Source organism: Lampris incognitus, chromosome 12, assembly GCF_029633865.1.
Source record: "Lampris incognitus isolate fLamInc1 chromosome 12, fLamInc1.hap2, whole genome shotgun sequence".
NCBI lineage: Eukaryota > Metazoa > Chordata > Actinopteri > Lampriformes > Lampridae > Lampris > Lampris incognitus.
The window spans coordinates 23733479-23761153 of record NC_079222.1 but is presented as its reverse complement, the minus strand read 5'-3'; the positions used below and the strand labels follow the sequence as shown (position 1 = coordinate 23761153).

Below are 27675 nucleotides of genomic sequence, written 5' to 3'. Positions count from 1 at the left end.
TGTGGAGATGGGAGAACCTTCCAAAAGGACAACCATCTCTGCAGCACTCCACCAATCAGGCCTTTATGGTAGAGTGGCCAGACTGAAGCCTCTGCTCAGTAAAGGGCACATGACAGCCCGCTTGGAGTTTGCCAGAAAGCACCTAAAGGACTCTCAGACCATGAGAAACAAGATTCCCTGGTCTGATGAAACCAAGATTGAACTCTTTGGCCGGAACCAAACGTCACGTCTGGAGGAAACCAGGCACCTCTCATCACCTTGCTAATACCATCCCTACAGTGAAGCATGGTGGTGGCAGCATCATGCTGTGGGGATGGTCTTCAGCAGCAGGAACTGGGAGACTAGTCAGGATCGAGGGAAAGTTGAATGGAGCAAAGTACAGAGAGATCCTTGATGAAAACCTGCTCCAGAGCGCTCAGGACCTCAGACTGGGGCGAAGGTTTGCCTTTCAACACAACAACGACCCTAAGCACACAGCCAAGACAACGAAGGAGTGGCTTTGGGACAAGTCTGTGAATGTCCTTGAGTGGCCCAGCCAGAGCCCAGACTTGAACCCCGTTGAACATCTCTGGAAAGACCTGAAAATAGCTGTGCAGCGACGCTCCCCATCTAACCTTACAGAGCTCGAGAGGATCTGCAGAGAAGAATGGGGGAAATACCCCAAATATAGGTGTGCCAAGCTTATAGCTTCATACCCAAGAAGACTTGAGGCTGTAATTGCTGCCAAGGGTGCCTCAACCAAGTACTGAGTAAAGGGTGTGAATACGTACTATGTACATGCAATATTTCAGTTTTTCATTTTTAATAAATTTGCAAAACTTTCTACAAAACCTTTTTCGCTTTGTCATTATGGGGTATTGTGTGTAGATTGATGAGAAAAAAAGGGAATTTAATCCATTTTGGAATAAGGCTGTAACATAACAAAATGTGGGGAAAGTGAAGGGGTGTGAATACTTTCCGGATGCACTGTTCATATATACACATATGCAAAGTAGGAAATGGTGGAGGTTCGCAAAGGAAGAACTCAATTTAACAATATATACGTATATTCTTCTTCTTTCGGCTTGTTCCCTGTTATTATTATATTTGTTTATTTATTTTACATATATATAAAATATTATAAATAAAATATATTCAAATATATATAATAAATATTACATATATTTATTGTATTTATTATTATATTTATTTTATATATTTATATATCATATATATCTCATGGAGAATTTACTTGACTAACTGTATTTTATATATATATACATACAGCTGATGAGTGCGCGATGCACGAAACAGGTTTGTACTGTATTAAAACTTTTTTCCTGCATCTGTATTGATATTTTTTTTTTTACAAAGCAGGTTTTCATCTCAACTTCTTTCCAAAGCTACCGATGGTATCACTGGTCTCCAATACATAAAGGTTACCTCTAGACAGCAATAGCTCTTCATGTCAACTCTCCGTGACATATACATGAGTCCTATCCATTTGTGTAGCTGTCCACCCCACCACTGTTATGTGGTAGGATTTTCTATGACTACATTCCACGAGAGCAGAAACAGTTTTGCAAATGTGGCAACAATAAGTTCTCCACAGTGAATCAGTTCATGGCAATATGGAGGGCAGCAACCTTACGTGACATAGCTGTGAACTATACACCGTGGGCCCCTCAACCCGGGCCTGAACCACCGAATAAAGCACTGGACAACATAAGAATCTGCATGCGTTGCAATTCTGAACTGCCCAAGGGCAGAAAGTTAATCCAGTTAGCTTTGTACTGGTATTTGAACTAAATCTATTGGTAGGGAGTTCTGATGGGTCAGTTGCAGTTCGTGGTTGTGCAGGACCTCTCATAAGTTAGCCTCTTTACACACACACACACACACACACACACACACACACACACACACACACACACACACACACACACACACAGGACATGTAATGAGTTTAACTTTCCTTTGTCAGCTGTTGTAGCACCCAATGAACCTGTGAATGAATGTACAATAAACAACAGCAGCAACCGGCTGTTAACATGCGCACGCACGCACGCACACACGCACACACACACACACACCTGTTGCACAAGTGTGTCATCTATCTTACCATGTATGCAATGACATCGTAGTTCTGCTCTTTCAACCACACCAGAATACACGAAGTGTCCAGTCCACCGCTGTAGGCAAGAACTACCGTCCCTTTAGACATGGTGAGGAGTTTTTAGACTTGTCAAATCCAGATAAGCGACTGTGGAGAAGAACAAGAGAACGTCTGCTGAAGAGACCTAGCTCAAGTACAGCTAACATGTTCGGATCACAGGAGTCGGGAGACACGGATCGATCGATGCAGAATGAAACAGTTTAAATAAACCCTTTATCAAATGAACATTATCTGACACAGAGACAAACTTGCGTCCACGGCCGAGTCGTTCACCAAAAATCCTTTCATTCATGTTCGCAACATCAAGGTGAAGGTGCAGATGCTATATGAACGTGGCTCCTGCATGATGCAAGAGCCACGTTCATATAGCATCGTGATAGGTATTAACTCAAAGTCTGCCCACTTCCACGCAGATACTGAGAGCAGAGGGAAGTAGCCCGGCTCGGGCAAACGGACTGAAAACAGCTGGTTTAAAGAGTTGGACAGCAGCAAGTCAGCAATCCCATACGGTCGGCAGAAATACAGGCTAAAACCGCGGCTAGCTGCGCGGCGGTGTTTTGCCTTTAAAAACACAGAAGTCTCTCAACCGCCACAAAGAAAATCTGTCAAAACTTGTCAAAAGACGGCGTTAGAATGACGGTAGGGATGTAATGAGGACGATACTTACGGAGCTAAGAAATTGTGTCTGTGGCATGAAACGCTGTCAATAAAGCTCAGTGTGCGTCTGCGTCTGTCTCCGCTGAAAACACCGGCGAAGCGCAACGGCAAGTAAACGTCTATAGAGTTTTGACTGAGCGGCAACAGCCAATCAGCGCAGCGGTTCAAACGACCACAGGCATGCATTTATTTACTGGAGGGGGGGGGGGGTATGCTTTAAAGGACCATACCGGTGTTTTGCATGTTTTAGCCCATTTTCTACAAATCCACATTTTGCATTATTCCCGACTGTTTTCCATGGAATTCCATGGTTTGTTTGTTTTTTTTGTTTGTTTGGTTTTTTGGGGGTTCTGTTTTTTTAATTTCAAAAATCCAGGCGATAGAAATCCCCCGTCTAAAGTTCTCTGCTTCTCCGGCTAATGATTGCGCAACCATTCAAGTCAAGTTCAAAGTCATAGAAATTGTAATTTTGTTGGAGAAACGTATTTAAAAAGGAAACAATGGCAGTACGCTTTGGAAATGTAAAGCATAGCCTGGTAAATGGGCTAAAACATGCAAAATCACCCGTTAGACCTTTAGAAGCGTAGTGGGAATTTGTGAGAGCATTTATTTTTTGTGTCTCAATTGAACCATGTCATCAGATCTAACCGTGATGATTTTCTCAGGAAGGCTTTTTCTCATCAGAAAATGAGACGTATGAGCTTATTATTGTCAACACTGAGTGTTATTTCAAGTTCTTTGTTACTTTAAGTAACTTTATCTTTTTTTCAACTTATATCGATACAATGGACACTACAATAAAACAATGCTTATCTACAGGCATGACAACATTGAAAAGTCCATCACCAGATGCGAGATGCTGTATTGCATTATATTCTTTCAACAGTAAGGGAAAACATTACGTCGTGGATATTTACTACACTGAATATGTGCCATAACACTTAAAATTCTGTCTTTGCTCATTAAATATCTAACACCAAACTAAGGGTGCTGTAGCCTCTATGTGTAACAGGGTTGTAAAATATAATATGGATTACTTAAAAGAATTCCGTGCGATTTGGCAAAACACATTTTTAATTTCACTTGTCTTCGGGTTGACAGAGACAGGCATCAGACATCCTTTCCCGATTGGTGTTCATTGTCATTTTGCTTGTTGGGCCTAATGCTTGTCACCGTTATTATATAATCGACCTATAACAAACGCTAAAGACTGTCAAAGACTGACTTCTTTTCAATTTTATTTTTTCCATCGAGCTCCAAAAATCAAAAGAAACAAACAAATGATCAAAAATACAATATCAACTTCTGAAAAAATTATTAAATTGATTTTTTTTCTTATTACACAGAATGAAAAAAAAAGACTGAGCAAAGACAAAGTCCAAGTGACTTCTGACCAGTGGCGGCTGGGGCTAAAAATGTTTGGGGGGGCGCAATTTACCTTGGCGCAGCACACCTGACAGCTGCTTTAATGTCCACACAGTCACATAGTTAAGAAGACAACGTAACCTATAGATTTTATCTGGGTTCGTAGACGGTGGATGATTGGCAGTCGAGACGAGGCGTTGTGGTTGGGTGTAAACATGATTGACAGCTACGAGAATTGTCCAATCACATTAGATCAAACAACATTATAACAATACCCATTCGCTGCCAATAAAAGTGGGAGGGTCTGGGGCGCACAGAACTGCGCTCCATGGAAAATCTGAAGAAACTAATCAGACAGCAGCCTCAGGTCACCTGCTCGCCAAAAGTTTGAGAGCTTACATAAGGTATCGTTTGGCCAGCGCCCCTCACCCAGGAAGTATATGTATTCAGACAGAAATCAACCAAATACCATTTGGAACCAATATTTAATGGCTGCTGACAGGTGCTCACAGACTGAAAAACATTTATTTCATAATTATTTGCATCATACAACTAAATTATATTTAACATGTTTAAGTAGATTTTCACCTCTTGATGTTTGAGGGGGGCGGTGCCCCAGCGCCCTGTACTGGCCAGCCGCCACTGCGTCTGACTCTGCTAATACTTCTTTGCTTGTCTAGATCACAGAACATGGCTGTCACGTTGAGCTGTCCCTCTATTGTCTCAGATCATATACAGTTCACTAGTTAGGCATTTGCCAAAAAGGTACAGTACAAAGGGCTCAAAAACACCTGGAGCCAACAACTGTTTCAATTTTCAATCAAGCGCGACACACTCCCCACAGTCAAGCCTCCAATACAAATAGGCAATTCAAATCTAATGTGTACAGAAGTTATGTAGGCTTGGATCTTTAAAAAATGGGCGAGATGGACCCCTGGAGCGTGACAGAACTTCTGTCATACCAGTGTGAAACGTCTCATGATTGATACAGTGAATAAGTCTTAGTTAGTCCAGTCTCCAACAGAGAAAAGATAGGCATCCATGTGTGGTCCAAAACTGATGAACTCTCTAAACTTTGCTTGGTTTATTTTAAAAAAAAAAAGAAAAGGTGGTTTATCAATGACAGGTAATGGAAGTTATCACATCCATAAAATACAATGTCATATCAATTCTCACTCCACAAAAACAAATATCTTTTCTTCTAAATGCTCTTCATCACTGAGTTTATTAGCTTACATTTTGACACATTTCCGAATGAGCCTTTCTTATGCATGTGGCCCAAAAAGGGTGTAGTGTAACTGTAGTGGAGAAAAAAATGTAGTTTTAACTATGTTGGAAAAAAAAACAGCAGCTGGGAGGAAAACAAAAACACTTCTAACTGTCCACAGACTGGTGGTGATTTTTGCCGTAGATAGGATTTTTAAAAATTAAGATAAAATGAAAATAAAAACATTAAAAAAAACAAAAACAAAAACAAAAGCCGATTATCCCTGGAGAAGGGGAAGGGTAGGTGTAAGGAGGGGAGGGTCTGTGTGTCCTCATAAATTGGGACAGGTAGTGGTGCAATGAAATCCTCTAACCCCAACCCCTTTCTACCACTCTTTCTTCTTCTCATCCATGGACACTCCTCCAGGTCCCAATACCACCACAAGAATCAAACCTCCAATGACTGAGGTGGTCTGAAAGAAATCATACTTGAGAAAGTCATGCATTGGCTTGTAGGTTGGGATGGTCCAGAAGGCATTGAAGTACATATTTATGGCCAACAGCCATACCACCAAGGTCAGTGCTGCCAACTTGGTTTTGAAGCCAATGGCTACCAGGATAATGAGGGCAGTCCCCACCATGTTCTGCAGGATCTGCAAAAGGACACAAAAGTTTTGTTTGGTGGGATAATGATCACACAGTATCACCCTTTGCTCAATAAGATAAACTAAATATAGTATGTACCTAACTTCCAGCTTGTTAGTGACTGACCATACAGCCCTGAGGCCACAAGTAAAATCTACTCTAACCAAATTGATGTCATTTCCATAATACAGCTTTATTTTCTTTATTTCATTCTAATTTAGGGTAAAGTAGGGATGAAGCCTATACCAGCAGGCAGTGAGTGGACTAACGCTAGACTAAGAACACTGGACTAGTGCAGAAAGATGTTAGCTCATAGTAACACCTATAGTCAATCTGAAGTCTCCATTTATCCTAATGTGCATGTCTTTAGACAATGGGGGAAACCACATTAATCACAGCAAGCTCATGTGAAAATAAGAAAGGATGATAAATCAAAATCCACATACAACTTCTTTATGTAAGATCTGAAGCATGTCCATGTCTGAACAAGCTGCAAATGTTAGTCTAGATGTATGTTGTTGAAACTCACAGAGAAGAAATTGGAGTCGAAGTGCAGCAGAGTCATAAACATCAGCACCAACAGAACCCGACCTCCCAACTGCATATACTGTTTTGGTGAGCGCTCTCCCATAGACGGCACTCCGGCAAACATGCTCTTTCCTTCTGAACGAGACTCAGCCAGCAGCAGAAGAAGACCTCCACCGAGGGCAAGGTTTCTAGGGTAGGAGAGAGAGAGGAATATAGGGTGACTTGTTTAGACAGTGCATAAAAGACTAGTGGTCAGACAACTACAGGTCTGCAAGCCCAATGGGTCCGGACCGGTCCTGACACCCTGAGTCGATTTGGCCCAAGCCCAGGCCAATTTCTTTTTTTTTTTTTTTTTTTACAGATCAGACTTGAATCCAACTCGGGCTCATTTAACTTCTTTCCCCTCATTGTGTCCATATACACAAAGAGCACACATGGGCCACTATATGAAATATCTTTATATTGATTATATACATATTACACATACGCATGTACACGTGCATTACACATGACAGTTGACCATACCATGTGTGTGTGTGTGTGTATGTTTGCGTGTATCAGAGAGTGTGTCAGAGAGCTTAAGAAGTGATAGTGGTGTTGGTCTATGCTCGGGCTGAAAAATTGCAGACTTTGGTGGGTTGGGGCTGGGCTAGGGCTTGAACATCACGGTTCAAGGCCGAGCTAGGTCTGGAGTTTTTGGCCTGTGCAGGGCTCTACAGACAATTGGGTAAATATCTGGTATACAGAGCTATGGTTTGATGCAGTTCTCAATTGAAAGGAAGAGAAAAACCATGTTATTTGTACATTCAAAGTTTTCTTTGAGGGAAACAAACACCATAATCATGTCTCATGTCTATTTTGATGTTAATGATAATAATTCTTCTTTTGTCTGCTACCATTAGGGGTCGCCACAGTGGATCATCCATTTCCATCTCTTCCTGTCCTCCGTAGCTTCCTCTGTAACGCCAGTCACCTGCATGTCCTCCCTCACCACATCAATAAACCTCCTCTTTGGCCTTCCTCTTTTCCTCTTGCCTGGCACCTCCATCTTAAGCGTCCTTCTCCCAATATACCCAGCATCTCTCCTCCACACATGCCCAAACCATCTCAATCTCACCTCTCTTGCTTTGTCACCAAACCGTTCAACCTGAGCTGTCCCACTGATGTACTTAATTCCTAATCCTATCCTTCTTCATCACTCCCAACAAAAATCTTAGCATCTTCAACTCTGCCACCTCCGGCTTCGCCACCGTCTCCAAATTATACAACGTAGCTGGTCTCCCTATCATCTTGTAAACCTTCCCTTTCACTCTTGCTGGTACCCTTCTGTCGCAAATCACTCCTAACATGTTTTCCACCCACTCCACCCTGCCAGCACGCTGTTCTTCACCTCTCTTCCACACTCCCCGTTACTTGAACAATTTACCCCAAGTATTTAAACTCATCCGCCTTTGTCACCTCTACACCTTGCATCCCCACCATTCTACCCTCTTGTTCATGCATATGTATTCCATCTTGCTCCAACCGACTTTCATTCCTCTTCGCTCCAGTGCATACCTCCATCGCTCCAGGCTCTCCTCAACCTTCTCACTACAGATCACAATGTCATTCGCGAACATCATAATCTACTGAGAATCCTGCCTGAGCTCATCTGTCTACCTGTCTATCACCGTTGCAAACAAGAAAGGGCTCAGAGTCCATCATTGATGTAATCCCACCTCCACATTGAACCCATCCTACCACACACCTCACCACTGTCACACTTCCCTCATACATATCCTTCACGACTCTCTGCCACTCTCAACTTCCTCATATAGTACCACACCTCCTCTCTTGGCATCCTGTTCTTTGCAAACTCTAAATTCACAAGACACAATGTCCATATACTATATACTTCTCAATCAACACTCTCAAAGCAAACACTGCATCTGTAGTGTTATTTCCTGGCATGAAACCATACTGTTGCTCGCTAATCATCACCTCTGCTCGTCATCTAGCTTCCACTACTCTTTCCTGTAACTTCATTCTGTGGCTGATCAACTTTATACCTCAGTAGTTACTACAGCTCTGCACATCACCTTTATTGTTGAAAATCGGTACCAGCACGCTTCTTCTCCACTCCTCAGGCATCCATTCAATTTCCAAGATTGTGTTAAACAAGCTAGTTAAAAGCTCCAGTGCCATCTCTCGTAAATACCTCCACAGATATGTCATCTGGACCAACCACTTTTCCAATCTTCATCCTCTTCATAGCTGCCCTACCTTCATCTTTGCTAATCCACTGCACTTCTTGAGTCATCATCCCCACATCATCCAACTTTCTCTCTCTCTCATTTCGTCATTCGCTATCTCCTAAAAGTACTCCTTCCACCTTTTCAACACATTTCCATTACTATATTTCATCACCCTATCCTGCTGCACATCCTTCCCAGCTTGTTCCCTCTGTCTAGCCACAAACGGCACATGTCCTTTTCCCCTTCCTTAGTGTCCAACCTCTCATACAAATCACCATACCCCTTTTCCTTTGCCTTTGCCACCTTTCTCTTCGCCTTATGCAGCATCTCCTTATACTCCTGTGTACTTTCTTCATCTCTCTGACTATCCCACTTCTTCGCCAACCTCTCCCTCCATATACTTTCCTGTACTTCCTCATTCCACCACCAAGTATCCTCATCTTCCCTCCTCTGTCCAGATGACACACCAGGTACCTTCCTAGCTGTCTTCCTCACCATTTCAGCAGTAGTTGCCCAGCCATGCGATAACTCATCACCACCACCCAGTGCCTGTTTTAGCTGTTCCCTGGACTCCACACAACAGTCTTCCTACTTCAACTTTCACCATTTGATCCTTTGCTCTTCCTTTACTGTCGTCCTCTTCTTGATCTCCAAAGTCATCCTACAGACCACCACCCGATGCTACTTAGGTACGTTCTCCCGTCATCACCTTGAAGTCTCCTTTCAGATTACACCTCCTGCATAAGATATAGTCCACCTATGTGCACTCTTCCTCTACTCTTAAATGTCAACTGTCTTCCTCCCTCTTCTTGAAATACATATTCCCCACAGCCATTTCCATCCTTATTGCAAAATCCGCCACCATCTATCCTGTCACATTCCTCGCTTTGACACCATACCTACCCATCACCTCCGTTCTCTTCACCAACATGCCCTTGAAGTCTGCTCCAATCTCATTTGGTACACTCTCCACCACTTCATCCAACTCACTCCAGAATTTTTCTTTCTCTTCCATCTCACACCCAACTTGTGGGGCATATGTGCTAACAACATTCCACATCACACCCTCTAGTTCAAGCTTCATAATCATCACTCTGTCTGATGCTCTCTTCACCTCCAACACACTATTGAAATACTCTTTCTTCAGGATTACCTCTAACCCATTTCTCCTCCCATCTACACCACGGTAGAAGAGTTTGAACCCACCTCCAGTGCTCCGGGCTTTACTCCCCTTCCACCTGGTCTCTTGCACACACAGTATATCTACCTTCCTTCTCTCCATCATATCAGCCAGCTCTTTCCATTTACCAGTCATAGTGCCAACATTCAAAGTTCTGGATCTAACCTCCACACTCCTATCCTTCCTCTTCTCCCACTGCCTCTGGACATGCCTTCCCCCTCTCTTTCTCCATCGTCCAACAGTAGCATAGTTTCCACCGGCACCCTGCTGGCCAACAGTACCAGTGGTGGTCCTCATTAACCTGGGCCATGACCAATCTGGTATGGAAATCTGACTTATGATTTGCATATTTGATTTACACCAACCCAGCCACTGAGGATGCACAAGCCAGTGCATTCTTCGTGCCAGCCCCAAGCCTGGATAAATGGGGAGGGTTGCAAATCAAATCTGCAGATCATAAGTCAGATTTCCATACTGGATTGGACGAGGCCTGGGTTACCAACGACCGCCACCAGTACGGTTGGCCAGCAGGGTGTCGGTGGAAACTACGCTACTGTTGGGCGAAGGAGAAGGAGATGGGAAAAGGCATGTTCAGAGGCAGCGGGAGAGGAGGAAGGGCAGGCGTGTGGAATTGAGAGTCAGAACACTGAATGTTGGCACTATGACTGGTAAAGGGAGAGAGCTGGCTGATATGATGGAACGAAGAAAGGGAGATATACTGTGCATGCAAGAGACCAGGTGGAAGGGGAGTAAGGCCAGGAGCATTGGAGGTGGGTTCAAACTCTTCTACCATGGTGTGAATGAGAGGAGAAATGGGGTAGGGGTAATTCTGAAGGAAGAGTATGCAAGAGTGTGCTGGAGGTGAAGAGAGTGTCGGACAGAGTGATGAGTATGAAGCTGGAAATCGAAGGTGTATTGATAAATGTTATCAGCGCATATGCCCTGCAAGTTGGGTGTGAGATGGAAGAGAAAGAATAATTCTGGAGTGAGTTGGATGAAGCGGTGGAGAGTGTACACAAGGGGGAGAGATTGGTGATTGGAGCGGACTTCAATGGGCATGTTGGTGAAGGAAACAGAGGTGATGGGCAGGTATGGTGTCAAGGAGAGAAATGTGGAAGGACAGATGGTGGTGGAATTTGCGAAAAAGATGGAAATGGCTGTGGTGAATACATATTTCAAGAAGAGGGAGGAACACAGGGTGGCGTATAAGAGTGGAGGAAAGTGCACACAAGTAGACTATATCTTATGTAGAAGGCGCAATCTGAAAGAGATTGGAGACTGCAAAGTGGTGACAGGGGAGAAAGTAGCTAGGCCGTATTGGATGGTGGTATGTAGCATGACTTTGGAGACCAAGAAGAGGAAGAGAGTGAAGGCAGAGCCAAGCATCAAATGGTGGAAGTTGAAGAAGGAAGACCGTTGTGTGGAGTTCAGGAAGGAGTTAAGACAGGCACTGGGTGGGAGTGAAGAGTTACCAGATGGCTGGGCAGCTACTGCAGAAATAGTGAGGGAGACAGCTAGGAAGGTACTTGGTGTGTCATCAGGACAGAGGAAGAAAGACAAGAAGACTTGATGGTGGAATGAGGAAGTACAGCAAAGTATACAGAGGAAGAGGTTGGCAAAGAAGAAGTGGGATAGTCTGAGAGACGAAGAAAGTACACAGCAGTACAAGGAGATGCAGTGTAAAGCGAAGAGGGAGGTGGCAAAGGCAAAGGAGAAGGCATATGGTGAGTTGTATGAGAGGTTAAATACTAAGGAAGGAGAAAAGGACTTGTACCAACTGGCTAGACAGAGGGACCAAGCTGAGAAGGATGTGCAGCAGGTAGAGGCGATCAAGGATAGAGATGGAAATGTGCTGACAAGTGAGGAAAGTGTGTTGAAAAGGAGGAAGGAGTACTTTGAGGGGCTGATGAATGAAAAAAATGAGAGAGAGAGAGAGAGAGAGAGAAGGTCGGATGATGTAGGGATAGTGAATCAGGAAGTGCGGTGGGTTAGCAAGGAGGAAGTGAGGGCAGCTATGAGGAGGATGAACAGTGGAAAGGCAGTTGGTCCGGATGACATACCTGTGGAGCCATGGCGATGTTGAGGTTAGATGGCAGTGGAGTTTTAAACTAGATTGTTTAACACAATCTTAAAAAGTGAGAGGATGCCTGAGAAGTGGAGAAGAAGTATACTGGTATTGATTTTCAAGAGTAAGGGCGATGTGCAGAACTGTAGCAACTATAGAGGTATAAAGTTGATCGGCCGCAGCATGAAGATATGGGTAAGAGTAACAGAACCTAGGTTAAGAGAAGAGGTGACAATCAGCGAGCAGCAGTATGGTTTCATGCCATGAAAGAGCACCACAGATGTGATGTTTTCTTTGAGAATGTTGATTGAGAAGTATAGAGAAGGCCAGAAGGAGTTACATTGTGTCTTTGTGGATTTAGAGAAAGCATATGACAGGGTGCCGAGAGAGGAGGTGCGGTATTGTATGAGGAAGTCGGGAGTTGCAGAGAAGTATGTAGGAGTGGTGCAGGATATGTATGAGGGAAGTGTGACAGTGGTGAGATGTAGAGTTGGAAAGACAGATGGGTTCAAGGTGAAGGTGGGATTACACCAAAGATCCGCTCTGAGCCCTTTCTTGTTTGCAATGGTGATGGACAGGTTGACGGAAGAGATCAGGCAGGAGTCTCCGTGGACTATGATGTTTGCGGATGACACTGTGATCTGTAGCAAGAGTAGGTTGCAGGTTGAGGAGCGCCTGGAGAGGTGGAGGTATGCACTGGAGAGAAAAGGAATGAAAGTAAGTAGGAGCAAGACGGAATACCTATGCATGAATGAGAGGGAGGACAGTGGAATGGTGAGGATAAAAGGAGTAGAGGTGATGAAAGCGTATGAGTTAAAATACTTGGGGTGAACTGTACAAAGTAACAGGGAGTCCAGAAGAGAGGTGAAGAAGAGAGTGCAGGCAGGGTGGAGTGGGTGGAAAAGAGTGTCAAGAGTGATTTGCGACAGAGGGTACCAGCAAGAGTTAAAGGGAAAGTTTACAAAATTGTTGTGAGACCAGCTATGTTATATGGTTTGAAGACAGTGGCACTGACAAAGACAGGCGGCGGAGCTGGAGGTGGCAAAGTTGAAAATGTTAAGATTTTCACAGGCAGTGATGAAGAAGGACAGGATGAAGTGCATAGGATTTAGAGGTCACTATTGGCAGAATTGGAATATAATATTAATACTATGTTTTCAATAGTGTATAATCACCTGACACTATGAATTGTTGTGTTTTTGCTAGCTTAGAATGAACCATTCATATTTCTGCATACAGGGAGCGGATCCTCTTCCATGAAGCCTGCCATGTTGCACTGCCATGTTTCGGCAGTAATCCAGAACACACAAACTGAACACTGGCTCTAGAGAGGGCCTTTTGTGATTTTATGAACCCAAATTTTGACAAATGTAGGCTCCTAATTATTTTTCACCACAAGAAAAAGCAAGAAAGTGTGAATCCTAACGCCAAAGAAGTGGAAATATGAGGAAGCAAAACAACATAGGGACAGGTGATGGCAGAAAAAAAAGGATAAACAATGTTGTGGCCTTTCTCTGATGGAAATCGCTGATGAGGGACAAAGGTTTTCAAAGTGACCCCAAAGTTGCCTGGTTGGTTGCCTGGACAGGTAATTTATCCAACCAATCTAAATGCAATTTTTTGTTTGATAGCTTTAGCTAGAACATGGCCATGGGCATAGTTACGGATACAAGTAACCTTTTTCCCCATGTCAATGTTATAACGTATCTAATTGCAGCCAGGATTGTAATTTTACATTTATGGATCAAAACTAGTTTTACAGACCAAATACCTAAATGCAACTTCTTTTTCTTTTTTTTCTCCCCAATTGTACCCAGCCAATTACCCCACTCTTCTGAGCCATCCTGGTGGCTACTCCACCACCTCTGCTGATCCAGGCTGGGCTGCAGACTACCACGTGCCTCCTGCGATACATGTGGAGTTGCCAGCCGCTTCTTTTCACCGGACAGTGAGGAGTTTCACCAGGGGGACATAGCGTGAGGGAGGACCACGCTATTCCCCCCAGTTCCCCCTCCCCCCTGAACAGGCACCCGACCGACCAGAGAAGGCACTAGTGCAGCAACCAGGACACATACCAACATCCGGCTTCCCACCTGCAGACACGGCCAATTGTGTTTGTAGGGACGCCCGACCAAGCTGCAGATCTCGAACCAGAGATCCCCATGTTGGTAAGCAACGGAATAAACCGCTACGCTACCCAGAGGTACTAAATACAATTTCTAAATCTATGGCCATTCCATGCAGTCGTAAATGATGACACCATTTTGGCAGTAGCTACTGACACCTGAAGGTCACCATAGGTTCTCCTACATGCTTGGAAAGGGAAGGGTGAGTGTAGGGGTATTCAGTTTATTGCAATCTGCAACCTCACTGCTAGATGCCACTAAATCCTACACACTGGTGGGAAGAGGTTTGAAATAACATTTTCCTTTTTTTTAAATTCCAACCACCCCCCCCCCCCATTATACATGACTGAAATAAATGGAAACCTACCTCATCAAAAACTTGATGTCCCATAGAATGCTGTATGCAACAGTCTGGTGGAAACAAGAAATATATTTCAAATCAAACATAATAATACACAGCTCTATATCTACATGGAATAAAACAAGAGTGCCACCAATAAAGTTCTCACCTGTAGAGCTATGATGCCAAATAATCCGAAGCAGGCATACTGTACAAAATTTCTACTAAGAACAAGGACACAGCCACCTGGTATTGTAAACACAAAAAGGTTAGAATTAGATTAACGAATACTGATGCAAAAACTATTTGTGTTACAATCACATCACCGAACTTGGAAAACTGTGGAGTTGGGAAATGTACTGCAATCTCTACCCTTATGCTACGTTCAGCCCAAAGGCAGCGAGAGAGTTTGGCCGCCAGCTCCGCCAGGTGTGTTCGAACAGAATGCGAATTCGCTGTGTTGACGTCACAACAAGCAGTCTAGTTACACCAACGCTGCTAGTAAGTTTGCTAGACCGCACACAACAAATACAGCACACAAGCAGTTTGTGTTTACTTGTGATCATCATGGATGAGCGACAGAGATCAGTTGCGGTGGCTCTGCTTTATATCAACTTGCGCCGCCGAAACCGGCGTCAGCATTCGGTTTGGGTTCATAGCATAAACCGGAGACATGCCCAGCTTGGCAAATTTCAATGGAATTCTGGGTAGGGGGCGTGTATTCTTTCCCAACATGAAGGCGGGTTCTAACCCTACTTGGAGGTGATTGGCTATCGCCTGGCGAAATCTTCGCCCGAGTTGAACATTTTTGAACTCCCGCGAAAGCGCGTTCATCGCTCGATTCGCCCAATTCGCGCCGCCCGTAATTTCGCCGCGAATTATTCCGCCCATTCGCCTCCTCCCATTGACTTTGCATGTATTCGCGCCGCCCAAAAAATTCTCGCCACCTTTGGTCTGAACGTAGCATTACTGCTGTGTTTTTGTAGGTATGTTTGGATCCCATGGTAAAATAAACTCGAATGGCGACTGCATAAGTCTTGCTACTCAAAAGATAATTGTCGTAATTTGGGGTAAACAAAAACAAATTGTCAGAGGGTGAGCATTTGATTGTCTTTGCCCGAACTGCAGACTGTTTGACAATTTCAAATTATAAATTAAAGCCGCAAGCGGCATTGGGAGGGGTCCAAGCATTGGCACTGTTGCACCCCCTATGGAGCAATTTGAATGGTTTTGTCCTCTTCACCCAACGTAAATAATTAACGCTATGATACGTAGGGGCCTTTTTTACACCTAGCCTGTAATAGACTACCGTTTCAACATGAAACTAAACCGCTGTTGGTAATGTAATAAGGATTGAAGAATCTTGCTTCAGAAACAGTAGCCTACCCGAGTTTCCAACTAGATATGACAATGTCGGATTACTTGGGTCGCCTGTGTCCTAGACGATTACCGTAATTTTTTAAAATGTCGTAACACTTCCATTGCTTCAGAAACATGTGCCAGAGTTTCCAAAACTGAACCAGATGGTGTCTGATTTCTTGCGTCCTAGCCGACTGCCGTAAAAAGAAAAAGTATGTCGTTATACCCAGGTGTCCTGGCGTGTGGTATGTAGAGCTGCAGCGCTTCCACACCAAATAAGTCAAAATAGCGGGCAAACTATATGACTGACATAGGTAGTCCCAATATTAAAGTTGTTGAGCACATTGAGATGCATGGGTCGATTAAGTTTTGTGTTGATCTGACTTATGCTGTGGGAGTTATGGCCTTTTAAGCATGACCCTTTGTTATAGCACCACCATCTGGCTGACATGGGTGATTTGTAGTGTCAGAGTAGTGGGGGGCCGTATGAATGCACCTACCAAATTTGGTTGGTCTAGGACTTATGGTTGCTGAGCCTCAGACACTTTTAGCTGAGAAACCACGCCCAAACTAATACAAGTCAAAATGGCGGGCAAACTATATGGCTGACATATGTGGTCCCGATAACAAAGTTGTAGAGCACATTCAGATGCATAGGTCTGTGCAGTTTTGTGTTGATCTGACTTATGGTGTGGGAATTATGCATGACCCTTTGTTATAGCGCCACCATCTGGCTGACATAGGTGATTTGTGGTGCCTGAGTAGTGGGGGGCCATAGGAATCCACGTACCAAAGTTGGTTGGTCTAGGACTTACGGTTGCTGAGCCTCACACACTTTTAGCGGAGAAAAATAATAATAATCCTAACAAATACAATAGGGTTCCACCAGCTTCGCTGCTTGGACCCCTAAAAATAACTTCAGTAAGTGTGCTTTTAATGCCTTGAAATACTGAAGACAACACAGTCTCATAAAGTCCATAAATATGAAGACAACCAGTTGCCACTCTTTCAGGGATGAGGATGTGCACATCCTTGATAGGAAGGAACGATGGTTTGAACAGGGAGTCAAAGAGGCCATCTATGTTAAGACGGAACGATCATCCCTGAACCGAGGGGGTGGCCTAAATTATCTGTCGCCATTTTACAATGCTGTGATTGCAAGCATTCCCAAAGCCTCTGTGAATAGTACACATGGCCTTTGAAGCTCTAAATAATCACCACACCCTATTTGCATATGAAACTGGTCATATCTGTCAATAAACGATGCATCCAGATGAACTGATTCAACCTTCTTTGACTTGAGGACAAATCTTAAACCTGAATGATTGCATGTTTCAACTTGACTTCAACAACAAGTGAGAACCAGCCAGGTGAGATTAATCTCTATCATATTTGGGAGAAGATAATTAATGAAAACAATGTGGTGAGATTAACTCAGGTCTGCCACATGCTAGTGCTAAAAGTCTTCAGATGGTTCAGAATGCTGCAGCTAGAATCCTAACTAAATCTAGAAAATTTGACCATAATACACCAATTCCTGCCTCCCTTCATTGGCTTCCTATCCATGTTAGATCAGAATTCAAGGTGCTTCTGTTGACTTATGAAATCCTAAACAGGCTTGCCCCATCTTACCTGTCTGATCTCCTTAAACCGTACATTCCATCTCGAGCTCTTCGCTCTCAAAATACAAGGCTCCTACTTGTAACCAAACCTAAAAAGAAGTCAGCTGGTGGCAGGGCCTTTTCCCATTGGGCCCTGTTCTTGTGGAATAACCTGCCTGCTGCCATCAGACAACCAGAGTCCTTTAAATCCAAACTTAAAACTCATCTTTTTGCCTTCGCCTACAACTAGTTGCCTTTAAGTTGGGTGCTTCACAACCTGTCCTGCATGGTGGGTTAGTTTCTGTCTCAATGAATTTGCCAAACACTCTGGCGACAAGATCATAGCGTATAGATTATTAACTATCGCAAACTGTTCTCTTCTCTCACATGTCTTTTCTCTCTCTCTGAATGACGTCTTCTCCTTTATCTTTTTCTCTGTGAATGGTGTCATGTGAGTCTCCCTTGTGTGTACATGCAGTCGGTCCTCCTCCCAGGTCTCCGTGGTGATGGTAGCTGCCACCTGGACGCTGCTTGGCATCCTCCTCATCACATTTTCTTTTTACATATCTTATAAATCCATATTTTTTATCCTGTTTCAATGTTATATCCTTCTTTTACCAAGATGTGTGACTAATTTTTTTTCTTTTTTTTTTTTTAACTTGGTGATGGTGGTCGCCTGGCTTGGGTCCTGGGCTGTTCTGGTGGCATCTGGACACTGCCTGGCATCCTCCTCATCATATTCTGCATGTTTTATAATTCCATTATAATTCTGTTATTCTCTTTCAATGTTGTATTCTATAAATTGTGTAAACACAACACCCATTGCATGTTGTCTGTCTTGGGAGAGAGATCCCTCCTCTGTTGCTCTCCCTGAGGTTTCTTCCTATTTTTTTCTTGCTGTTAAAGGTTTTTTTTTTTTTTTAGGGAGTTATACCTTATCCAATGAGAGGGTCTAAGGACAGGATCTTGTGTTGCTGTAAAGCCCCTTGAGACAAATTTGTAATTTGTGATATCGGGCTATACAAATAAAATTGACTTGACTTGACCTTCAATGTTAAATTCATTCAATGATCAGTGCCTATTCATGTGTTAGAGTATAGTCTCCAATATGAACTCCTCCTCCTCTTGCATCTTAGACATCATTCCCACTAAGCTGCTTAAGGAGGTATTTTCTACTATCAGCCCCGTTATTCTGCAAAGTCTTAATAATTCTCTGGCCTCTGGTTCTTTTTCAGACAGTTTTAAGCATGCCGTCATTCACCCATTGCTGAAGAAACCTAATTTAGATCCCCTGTCCTTAAGTAACTACAGACCAATCTCCAAATTGTCTTTTCTAAGGTTCTGGAGAGAGTAATTTCAACTCAATTATTTCTTTTATGAACACTAATAGTGTTTTTAACCGTTTTCAGTCTGGTTTTAGAGCACTTCATAGTACCGAGACAGTTCTAGTTAAGGTCACTAATGACCTACTATTGACTGCAGACAGAGGTGACTGCTTGAATTTAGTTCTTTTAGACTTAAGTGCTGCCTTTGACACAGTCGATCACATCCTCTTACATCGCTTAGAGACTTGGGTTGGCATCAAGGGCTCTGCGCTTAGCTTATTGCGCTAGGGGTGTGTCAGTGTACACGTGTACACGTTTACATGGAAATGAAACCATAACCGTTTAATAAAAATCCCTAACCGATAAACATGAAGGTTTGTTTTTTTTGGGTTTTTTTTTTTAAAATATAATGCGCGATAACGTCATCATTCTTTGCTGCGTGACAAGTGCGAGTGCGATTGAAGCATGGGATGGCGGCTAGTAAAAATCTGCGAAGCCCCATGTGAGAGTTTTTTGAAAAGAACGGAGAAGGAAATAAAGTAAAATGCAGCATTTGTCAGACAGAGCTGGCTTACAACGGGAGTACCGGGTCCATGGTCAACCACATCAGACGAAAACACCCGAGTGAGAAGTTACGGACAACAGGACAACATCAGACGATGCTAGCATTCGCGAAGTGCTGTGACAAGGAACGGGGCGAAAAGATAACCAACTTCATAGTCGAAATGATTGCCCTCGACATGCAGCCCTTGTCCATCATCGAAGATGTGGGGTTTAAGAGGCTAGTGGAGTACCTTGAGCCAGGTTTTGTAAATGGTGTAGCCTAGTTGTGTCATACGACATCGGCAACCTTAACAGAGGTGAATCTATGGAACAATAATGCTACAGCGATCTCTAGCGGTATAGCACCGACATACTTTCAAAATTCACAGAAATCCTGAAACGTGTACACGTTTAAACGGCAAACATTGCACCGTGTAAATGTGTACAGATTTTGGTACACGTTCACACCCCTAGTTCCTACCTCACCAAAAGGAACTTTTTCTGTTGTTCTGGGTAACTCTACTCCCTCGATGGCTCAGTTGAGTTGTGGTGTCCCTCAAGGCTCAGTTCTTTTCTCCCTTCTCTTTTCTATATACATGCTGCCCCTTGGCCAGGTCATTCAAAATCACAATGTTTTTTACCCTTTTTTTTTCATCCCTTTTTCTCCCCAATTGTACTTGGCCAATTACCCCACTTTTCTGAGCTGTCCGGGTCACTGTTCCACCCTCTCTGTTGATCCAGGGAGGGCTGCAGACTACCATATGCTTCCTCTGATACATGTGGAGTCGCCAGCCGAGGATCACGCTATTCCTCCCATTTCCCCCTCCCCCCAAGGCACCCCAACTGACCAGAGGCACTACTGCAGCAAACAGGACATATACCCACATCCAGCTTCCCACCCGCAGACACAGCCAATTGTGTCTGTAGGGACGCCCGACCAAGCTGGAGGTAACACAGGGATTCGAACTAGGTTCCCCGTGCTGGTAGGCAAAGGAATAGACCGCTACACTACCCGGATGGAGCTTTACCATTTTTATGCTGTCCACAGTCAGTTATAAATGCCACGAAAACCAACAGATCCACACGCCCTAGCAAATCTCACAACTTGCCTCTCTGACATTAAGTCCTGAATGTCTGGAAATTTTCTCAAATTTAATGATATGTCTGAGGTCATTCTGTCCGGTCCTGAAAATTCCATAAGCCCTTTTGTTACTAATCTTGGTGATCTGTCAGGTAGTCTTAAGCCGGCTACTAGGAATCTTGGGGTACTATTTGATGCTAACCTCGGTTTTGATAATCAAATCAAACATTTTATTCAGCTATGCTTTCTCCAGCTCAAACTAATCTCCAAAATTGGGTTTTTTATCATTTGCCGATCTGCATAAAGTCGTATATGCTTTTATCTATTCTCGGCTTGACTATTGTAATGCACTTTACTCTGGTATAAGCAAGGGCTCCCTCCCTCGCTCAAGCCTGTTCTTGCCTCTCTACGCTGGCTCCCTGATATTTCAAATTGATTTTAAAATGTTATTGCTCACCTTTAAGGCTTTAATTGGTCTTGCTGCTACATACATTTCTGATTTATTGACCTGGTATACACCCTCTCGACAGAGCCCTGCTGGTTATTCCTTTGTCTAGGTTTGTCACAAAGGGTGATCGGGCTTTTTCTTGTTACAGCCCCCAATACTATGGAATTCTCTTCCTGTCCAACTAAAACTAACCAAGTCTCTAGCTTCTTTTAAATCTCATCTTAAAACCTTTCTTTTTATGAACGTTTTACAAATGTTTGATATTTGTTTTTATTTATTTATAATGTTTTTATTTTTACTCTTACTTATTTGGTCTTATTCTTGTTTTTGTCTTGTCTGGTTTTATTTCTTTTTAAAACACTTTGTAACATTGTTTTTGAAAAGTGCTATATAAATGAAGTTATTATTAAAGTTATTACTAACTTTTAGTGCAAAGTTAAGATAAAATAAAGTAGTGAAAAAGTCCACTGCACACCATTTAAGTTGCTTGCATATAGGGGAGATCTAGTACAAACATAAATTGAAGCGGGGATCCTTATCTGTGATATACTCAAGGTTGTTAGCATAATAATGCTACTTCCATTCATGGAATTCCCTGTAAAAACAACAGTGTTTTTGCTTTGTGAAGTTATGATTGAAACATGCTTTTCCTACTGTAAAGTAAAACAAAGAAAACTTAAGTCTATTAGCGTTTTTATCCTAAGATTTGCTGAGAAATGCCAGAGTAGACAGTCCACAAAACCAACCAACACTGATAACACCAGATAGAAGCCCAAGCCTAAAACCCCATATTATCATTTAAAGCATATTACAAGAGGTCAGAAGTTTGCTTGCTCCGCCTGATCCAGAAAAAAAAAAACTTGTGTATATATTTGTTACAAGTAGATTTGACTACTGTAATGTACTGTTGTCAGGTCCACCCAAAATGTCTATGAAATAATTACAATTCATACAGCAAGCTACTGTCAGAGGTCCAAGAGAAGCAAAGCAAAGAGGTTGTAGCATTCCTGTTCTTACGTCTCAGCATAGGATACTAGCTCATTTCAGAATGAGCAGCAGAATTTAAAAATTCTTCTACTTTTTCTTATAAATCTTCCCATGGACTTGTTTCATACTATTTTATCAATATGCTACGAAAATATGTCAGTGGCATGATCTACAGAGCCACAGGCTGTTTGCCTCTTGCCATTTCAAAAACACACAAAGACGTATGGTGAAACTGCCTTTTGTCTTTATGTATCTAAACTCTGGAATAGTCTCCCTCTCAATCTAAGAACAACCACATCACTTGCAGCTTTCAAGTATTTACTTACAACACACATTTTTGCCTTGCTTTTACACATCGACAGCTATTTTATAAATAATCTGTTTAAATGTTCTATTTTTTCTTTTCCATGTTCTCCTCTTTTATCTCATATAATAAGGGGACCCTTTTCCATAACCCCTAGATATGTTCTCAGTAGTGATATGTACTTGACTCAAATTGTGTGCATAATCATGCATATTATAAGAAGTGAGTGTGGAAGCGTGGATTCAAAGCCCACCATAGGCAACATTAGGAGGCTTATGTCAAGTCTAAACAGAAATGGGTTAAAGTCTGATGATCAGAAGTTTAATTCCCACCAAAAAAGAACTGGGTTGGTGTCCATGAAGAAAGGAGATATGTTGTCACTGTAAGAAGGGATTGACTGGGTTCGAGGCCAAGCACAGCTGATATTTGGGGGTATGAGTCGTATCTAAACAGAACTGGGTTAAGCGCCCCAGAAATGGAGTATTCCTAGAACTGGGTTTGCATCCCTGAGGCAGTAGGATCATTATCCCAGAAGAAAGAGCCATCTACCTAATGAATATATCTGCTTTGTCACATATGTTTTGTTTTGTCTGTTTTTTTTTTTATTATTTGTGCACTTTCAACTAATATAAAACACTGCATTCCAATGTACAAAATGTGTTATACAAAAGTTTGATTGATTGATTGATCGACTGAGTAAATTCACTTAAGAATCGTCAGGAGCATAGCCTTCCACTCATATTGCTAAAAGTTTTAATTGGAGTTGTGTCTTTTGGCACGTATTAAGTAATAGTCTTGTTGATTTTACAATGTCTGTGGTAGCCTAATGAACAGGGTGTTACCTACTGGTCAGTGTTACCGTTATAATGTTTATGTAGCAGGATGAGAAAATACTTGGTTTTTGTTTTTTAGGTCAGCTTCAGATTTTACACAATGTTAGCATTACATATACTTAATATAATGGGTTTTATGATGTTCTTGGTGTAACTGTATAAATTGGTTCTATTATTTTTAGGTGCAATATCTACCAAGATATTTTTTATGACATCTCTACTTATAGCCAAAGTATTTTCAAAATAAGACAAGATGATCCAAATTTTTCCATCAACATAAAATTTACATGATCAGACCAAAAAGATAAAGGTCTGATTACCATTTTGTGAGCACTTGGCCTATCCATTCTTGTGCAAAATTTGGTAGGATAAGGAGGCAGTTCATCATTTAGTCTACCAATATCCTTCTTTCACACCAACAGTCCGGTCCTTACACCTAGGAGCAACAGTACACTCTACTACTGAATCACAGAGACACGATGACTAACTACCTGCATTGCTGATCCTGAACAGTGCAGAAACTTCATTAGGAGCTCCTAATTTGAAAGAACAAGGTTGTTTTGCAGACAGCGATTTTTTTCTGTAGAAGAGTCTGTACATCCACTGTGAATAAGAAATTGTATCAAAAGCTGAGAGAATTCATGAAAGAATTGCTGCACTACAAAGCCTCTATTTGCAGAATGTAGGTATTGTTTCTTCTCAAACAGCTCAAATGTTTATCACCCATTCTCCAGTTTTGGTCTCAGCCGTCTTGTACTTTATAGAATTCAATGAATACAAAGAAAAACCAAAATACATGAATAAATAAACCTACTCTACATGAGATATAATTTCCTAATATATTATGGGGTAAAATCTGATCAGCAATATGCCTTTTTCCCTTGCCAGGCCCCTAGCCCATTGTTAACTCTCTGACTCAACTCACCCAGTTGTCCAATGAGGTTGAGCAGCACAAAGCAAGTGGCCAGGAAGTAGCCACAGCTCCAAGTGCCCTCAATGTACTCTCTTTGTTCATTCCACTGAAACCACATACGGACGCCATCTTCAAGAAAGGTGCTAATGAGACACAGGCGTGCCAGGTGAGGCGTACACTGTTTCGATATCCGCAGAAACTGCAGAATAAATGAGAGAGAGGCGAAGATTAATAGAGGCAAAAATGTACAGTCATACTAGTATTTAAGAAAGGAGAGGTGGAGATGGTTTAACTAGTAAGTATTATAGCATGAAAGGCTGACCAGAGCACAACCAGGAAAAAAAGGCTTTCCATGTCATCATGCAATGATATGTGAGATAACTGGCTTTCAAAAGATGCACTGAGAGCCAATTTAAAATACATTCTGCACTTTGTCTACCTCCGGTTTTCAGCCAGACAGTTTTCAGAGTTTAAATAGTGTGAGAACAGGATATGAAACTGGAAAAGTTACATCCAGGGCCAAAAGTGATTAGGTAGGAGAGATCCAATACAGTCGAAGCCCTGAGTGCTTCAGTTTAAGAACATATTTGGGGAAAATACCTGCAGGGAAAGGCTCTGAAGTAGTCTACATTTATTCATACAGTCAGTTAACTATGATTTCATGTTTTACCTTTTAAGACACCCTATGTCCTAAATAGTGAACAGAAAAGTACCGCCTGTATTACTTATGGAGCCCATTGTGTTAAAACACTGCTTAATAGTCTATTCTTGTCCTTCACTTATAGTTGATAAAATGATACTACAATGACACATTAGCAACAGTGACCTGGCTGTGCTCATCCCACAAAGCATTCCACGTCAGCACTGTCAGAATCTGGTAGCCTATCAGCCTTCAACAGCTCTCACATTGACTGCTGTGTGGTATATGAATGGGCAAGCTGAGAGCCAATCCATACAAGCTTGAGGGTGCAGTGACAGCTTAGAAATAGGCCATTCCAGAGGGCGTTGCGTGTTTGCTCAAAACCTATTAGAGAGGAATTCGTTGTAAAAAAGGGACCTCAGAGAGTCTTGAAAATGACACCTAGCCAAATGGGGAGTTTCCATTTCAAAGATATATATGGCCACACACACACACATACACATACACACACACACACACACACACACACACACACACACACACACACACACACGTTTAAGAAGAAGTGCCTTTCTTCTGCAAATCAGCAAGATTTTTTTAACCACATGTTCTGACAAAGCTACTGAAAAAAAAACTTAATGTGCACTTAAAACATAAAACACACATATATGCAAAACAAACAGAACAGACAGACCAATGAACCAAAACCGAAAGAAACCTCACCAGAGAAAAGCTACAAAGACTCCCAGAAAAGATGACTGCAGTAACAGGAACAGCATGGCTTCCTGTGTCTGCAAGCCTGGGTCACAGATATGTAACCTGAGCTGGATGTGATTTTACTACAGAACTTGTCTCGTTGACTAGTATCCTAAATTCCCAATAGATCAACTTCAGACCGGTGAAGAAAGCAAACGCTTCCCAATTTTCCCAATACCAGCTAACTTGAAAATTTTCAAAAAGGCATATGCTACAGAATGAGAGCTGTGGATGTCTGTATAGATAAAGAGCTGATTTATAAATCAGTTCTCTGAACACAGGGATTGTTGATCAATTAAGTAGAGCCACATGTTAGAGGCCCATGTACAGGGAAAATGTACGTGTTTCCCATTTGTATAAATGTTATATATCTGTTGCACGCAATATTAAGTAATCAGAATGAATAATGTTAGCTAATGGCGTGACCTAGTTCAGTAATTTTTATAAATTCTTTGCTATCTTTAGCTTGGGGACACCGAAGATAATGCTGGCTGGCCTAAGATCTATCGACTAGTTAACCAGATGCGACATAAATGATGAATAAATCAGTTTTTCTTTTCTGGGAGAGTCAATGCTAGACGGCGAGTTGCACTTCACTTTCTCATGGTGGTGCAGTTGTATGTGCGTTAGTGCTATCTGTGGACACACGAGTGCAGAACAGAACCCCAACCGTTTTGCATTTAAATGACATTAATGATAGTTCGGCCATTATTTCCCCCTGAGACAACCTCTCCACCATTCAGACGAAAATCCAAAATGAATCCTGTCCACATTAAATGATAAAAGTCACTTAAGTAATGTCTTCCTGCCACTACGCCGCCTGCAAACAAGTTAGCCGCTACCTTAAGCTAGCTAGCTAGTGAGTTGGTTTAGCTCTGAACTGACCAGCCAAATTCAAGTTACCTTGTCTGCCACGTCCTCGGCTGTGTTCATGAGATCCTCCTGCCCCATAGTTTAAAACGGCTGAGGCTTAGCACAAAACAATTTTGATGTGATGAATATTTGCAGACTGTTCCAACAGTTCCGTTATTTACCCCAAGAAATTCCTTATTGCCTCAGTAAAGAAAGGCCGCCTCCTCCCCACAATGCTTCGCGATTTAACCAGAGCCCCCCTACATGGTACTGCAACCGCTGTATGCCACGTATGCTGATCCAGGGGCTTGACTTCCAGCGTTGTTTACTGGTTTACCCATGTAAACAAATTGGGCCACAATAGGAGAACATTCTCTCTAATAAACTGACTTGTTAATGTTTACCATGCTATCGTGCCGCGTTCACACGCAACCTCGGTGTGTGTGTGTGTGTGTGTGTGTGTGTGTGTGTGTGTGTGTGGATCAATTTGAGTTTTTAACCATAAAAGCGAGGACATGTTTGCAAAGTAAATGCATTGTTGGCAATGTTTTATCATTTCTTCCTCTATATCAAGTGTTACTGCGCATGCGCTGGTTGGGGTTAGGATTAGGGGTTGGGTTTGGGCTTGGGTTTGGGTTGTGGATACTATATTGTGGCGAGCTGGCGTGAAAGGAAGAGGCAAGAGGCTGGGATCTCGTTTGAACGGCAGCTCCCGTGTCCCATACACCGCACGACCTTACCCCCAAAATGGCTGCCAAACAATGGCTTTCCCCCCAGGTCACTATTAAAAACACCAGTCTTAGTCAAGGTCCTACCGTCAGTTAGTAAAATGGTCATCTACCTAGTCCGAGTCGAACCCCCACACAAACACAACAATAACCAAAATATGAACTAAACAACAATTTATTATTTTTTAAAATGTTTTTCTGATTTTTCCCTTTTTCTCCCAATTTAGTGGCCAATTGCTCCCTATTCTTTTTCAAACACCCACCCTTGTACTGTATGCGCTCGCCAACTGCACTTTCGTGACAAGGCGAATCCAGGCCGAACCACTGCTGTAAACAACAAATTTAACACGAACGTTAACAGTCCCAGAATCCCTTGTGCTCCCCCAGCGCAGAACTACCGATGGTCAGAGCAACCGCCCTCTTCAGTCACTACATAGCCCCCACCTGAGGGGTCAGTTGTCCTCGACGACCCTATCACCCAATACATAGTCCCTAAAATGTCCAGGGTGCTGTTGCTGGTGAACAGGCCGCCTGGGGCTCACATGAAGCGCAACTGGGGGAGTCTTGATGCATGCTCAATAATCCAGGTAAGAAAATCAAAGAAGGTTGAATCAGTTCATCTGGATACAAGTTGTATCCAGATGAACTGATTCAACTTTCTTTAAACAACTGGGGGAGAAGCACTGATCGGTGCATGGGGTGCCACTGTCGCCCCCAGCCCCAACAACAAGCAGAACAAGGGGGCGGTATGGGGAGAGTCTGTCCTGGTGCAGCACCACCATCCACACCCGGTACACCACCTCA

General features: G+C 42.7%; 2 protein-coding genes across 3 annotated transcripts in view; both read right to left on the bottom strand.

Moving 5' to 3' along the window:
• ass1 (argininosuccinate synthase 1) overlaps positions 1-2884 on the bottom strand; it is a 42987-nt gene extending 40103 nt beyond the window's left edge. Inside the window, exons 1-2 of the mRNA XM_056290966.1 lie at positions 2823-2884; positions 2102-2242 (exon numbers count right to left, since the gene is read on the bottom strand). Coding sequence (XP_056146941.1) covers positions 2102-2203 — 102 coding nt within the window. The 5' untranslated portion in view covers positions 2204-2242; positions 2823-2884. The remainder of the gene's footprint in view (positions 1-2101; positions 2243-2822) is intronic.
• A 1146-nt stretch (positions 2885-4030) lies between these two features.
• On the bottom strand, positions 4031-26332 carry surf4 (surfeit 4). 2 transcript variants are annotated; one of them, XM_056290683.1, is made up of 6 exons: positions 26195-26332; positions 23908-24094; positions 14671-14747; positions 14529-14572; positions 6558-6744; positions 4031-6036 (listed from the first exon to the last, which is right to left on the bottom strand). In XM_056290683.1, the coding sequence occupies exons 1-6, from the start codon at positions 26240-26242 to the stop codon at positions 5770-5772; spliced, it is 810 nt and encodes a 269-aa protein (XP_056146658.1). In that variant the 5' UTR covers positions 26243-26332; the 3' UTR covers positions 4031-5769. The 2 variants fall into 2 exon arrangements, with proteins under 2 accessions (XP_056146658.1, XP_056146659.1); XM_056290684.1 differs by lacking the exon at positions 26195-26332 and adding an exon at positions 24566-24683.
• Positions 26333-27675: the final 1343 nt, after the last annotated feature.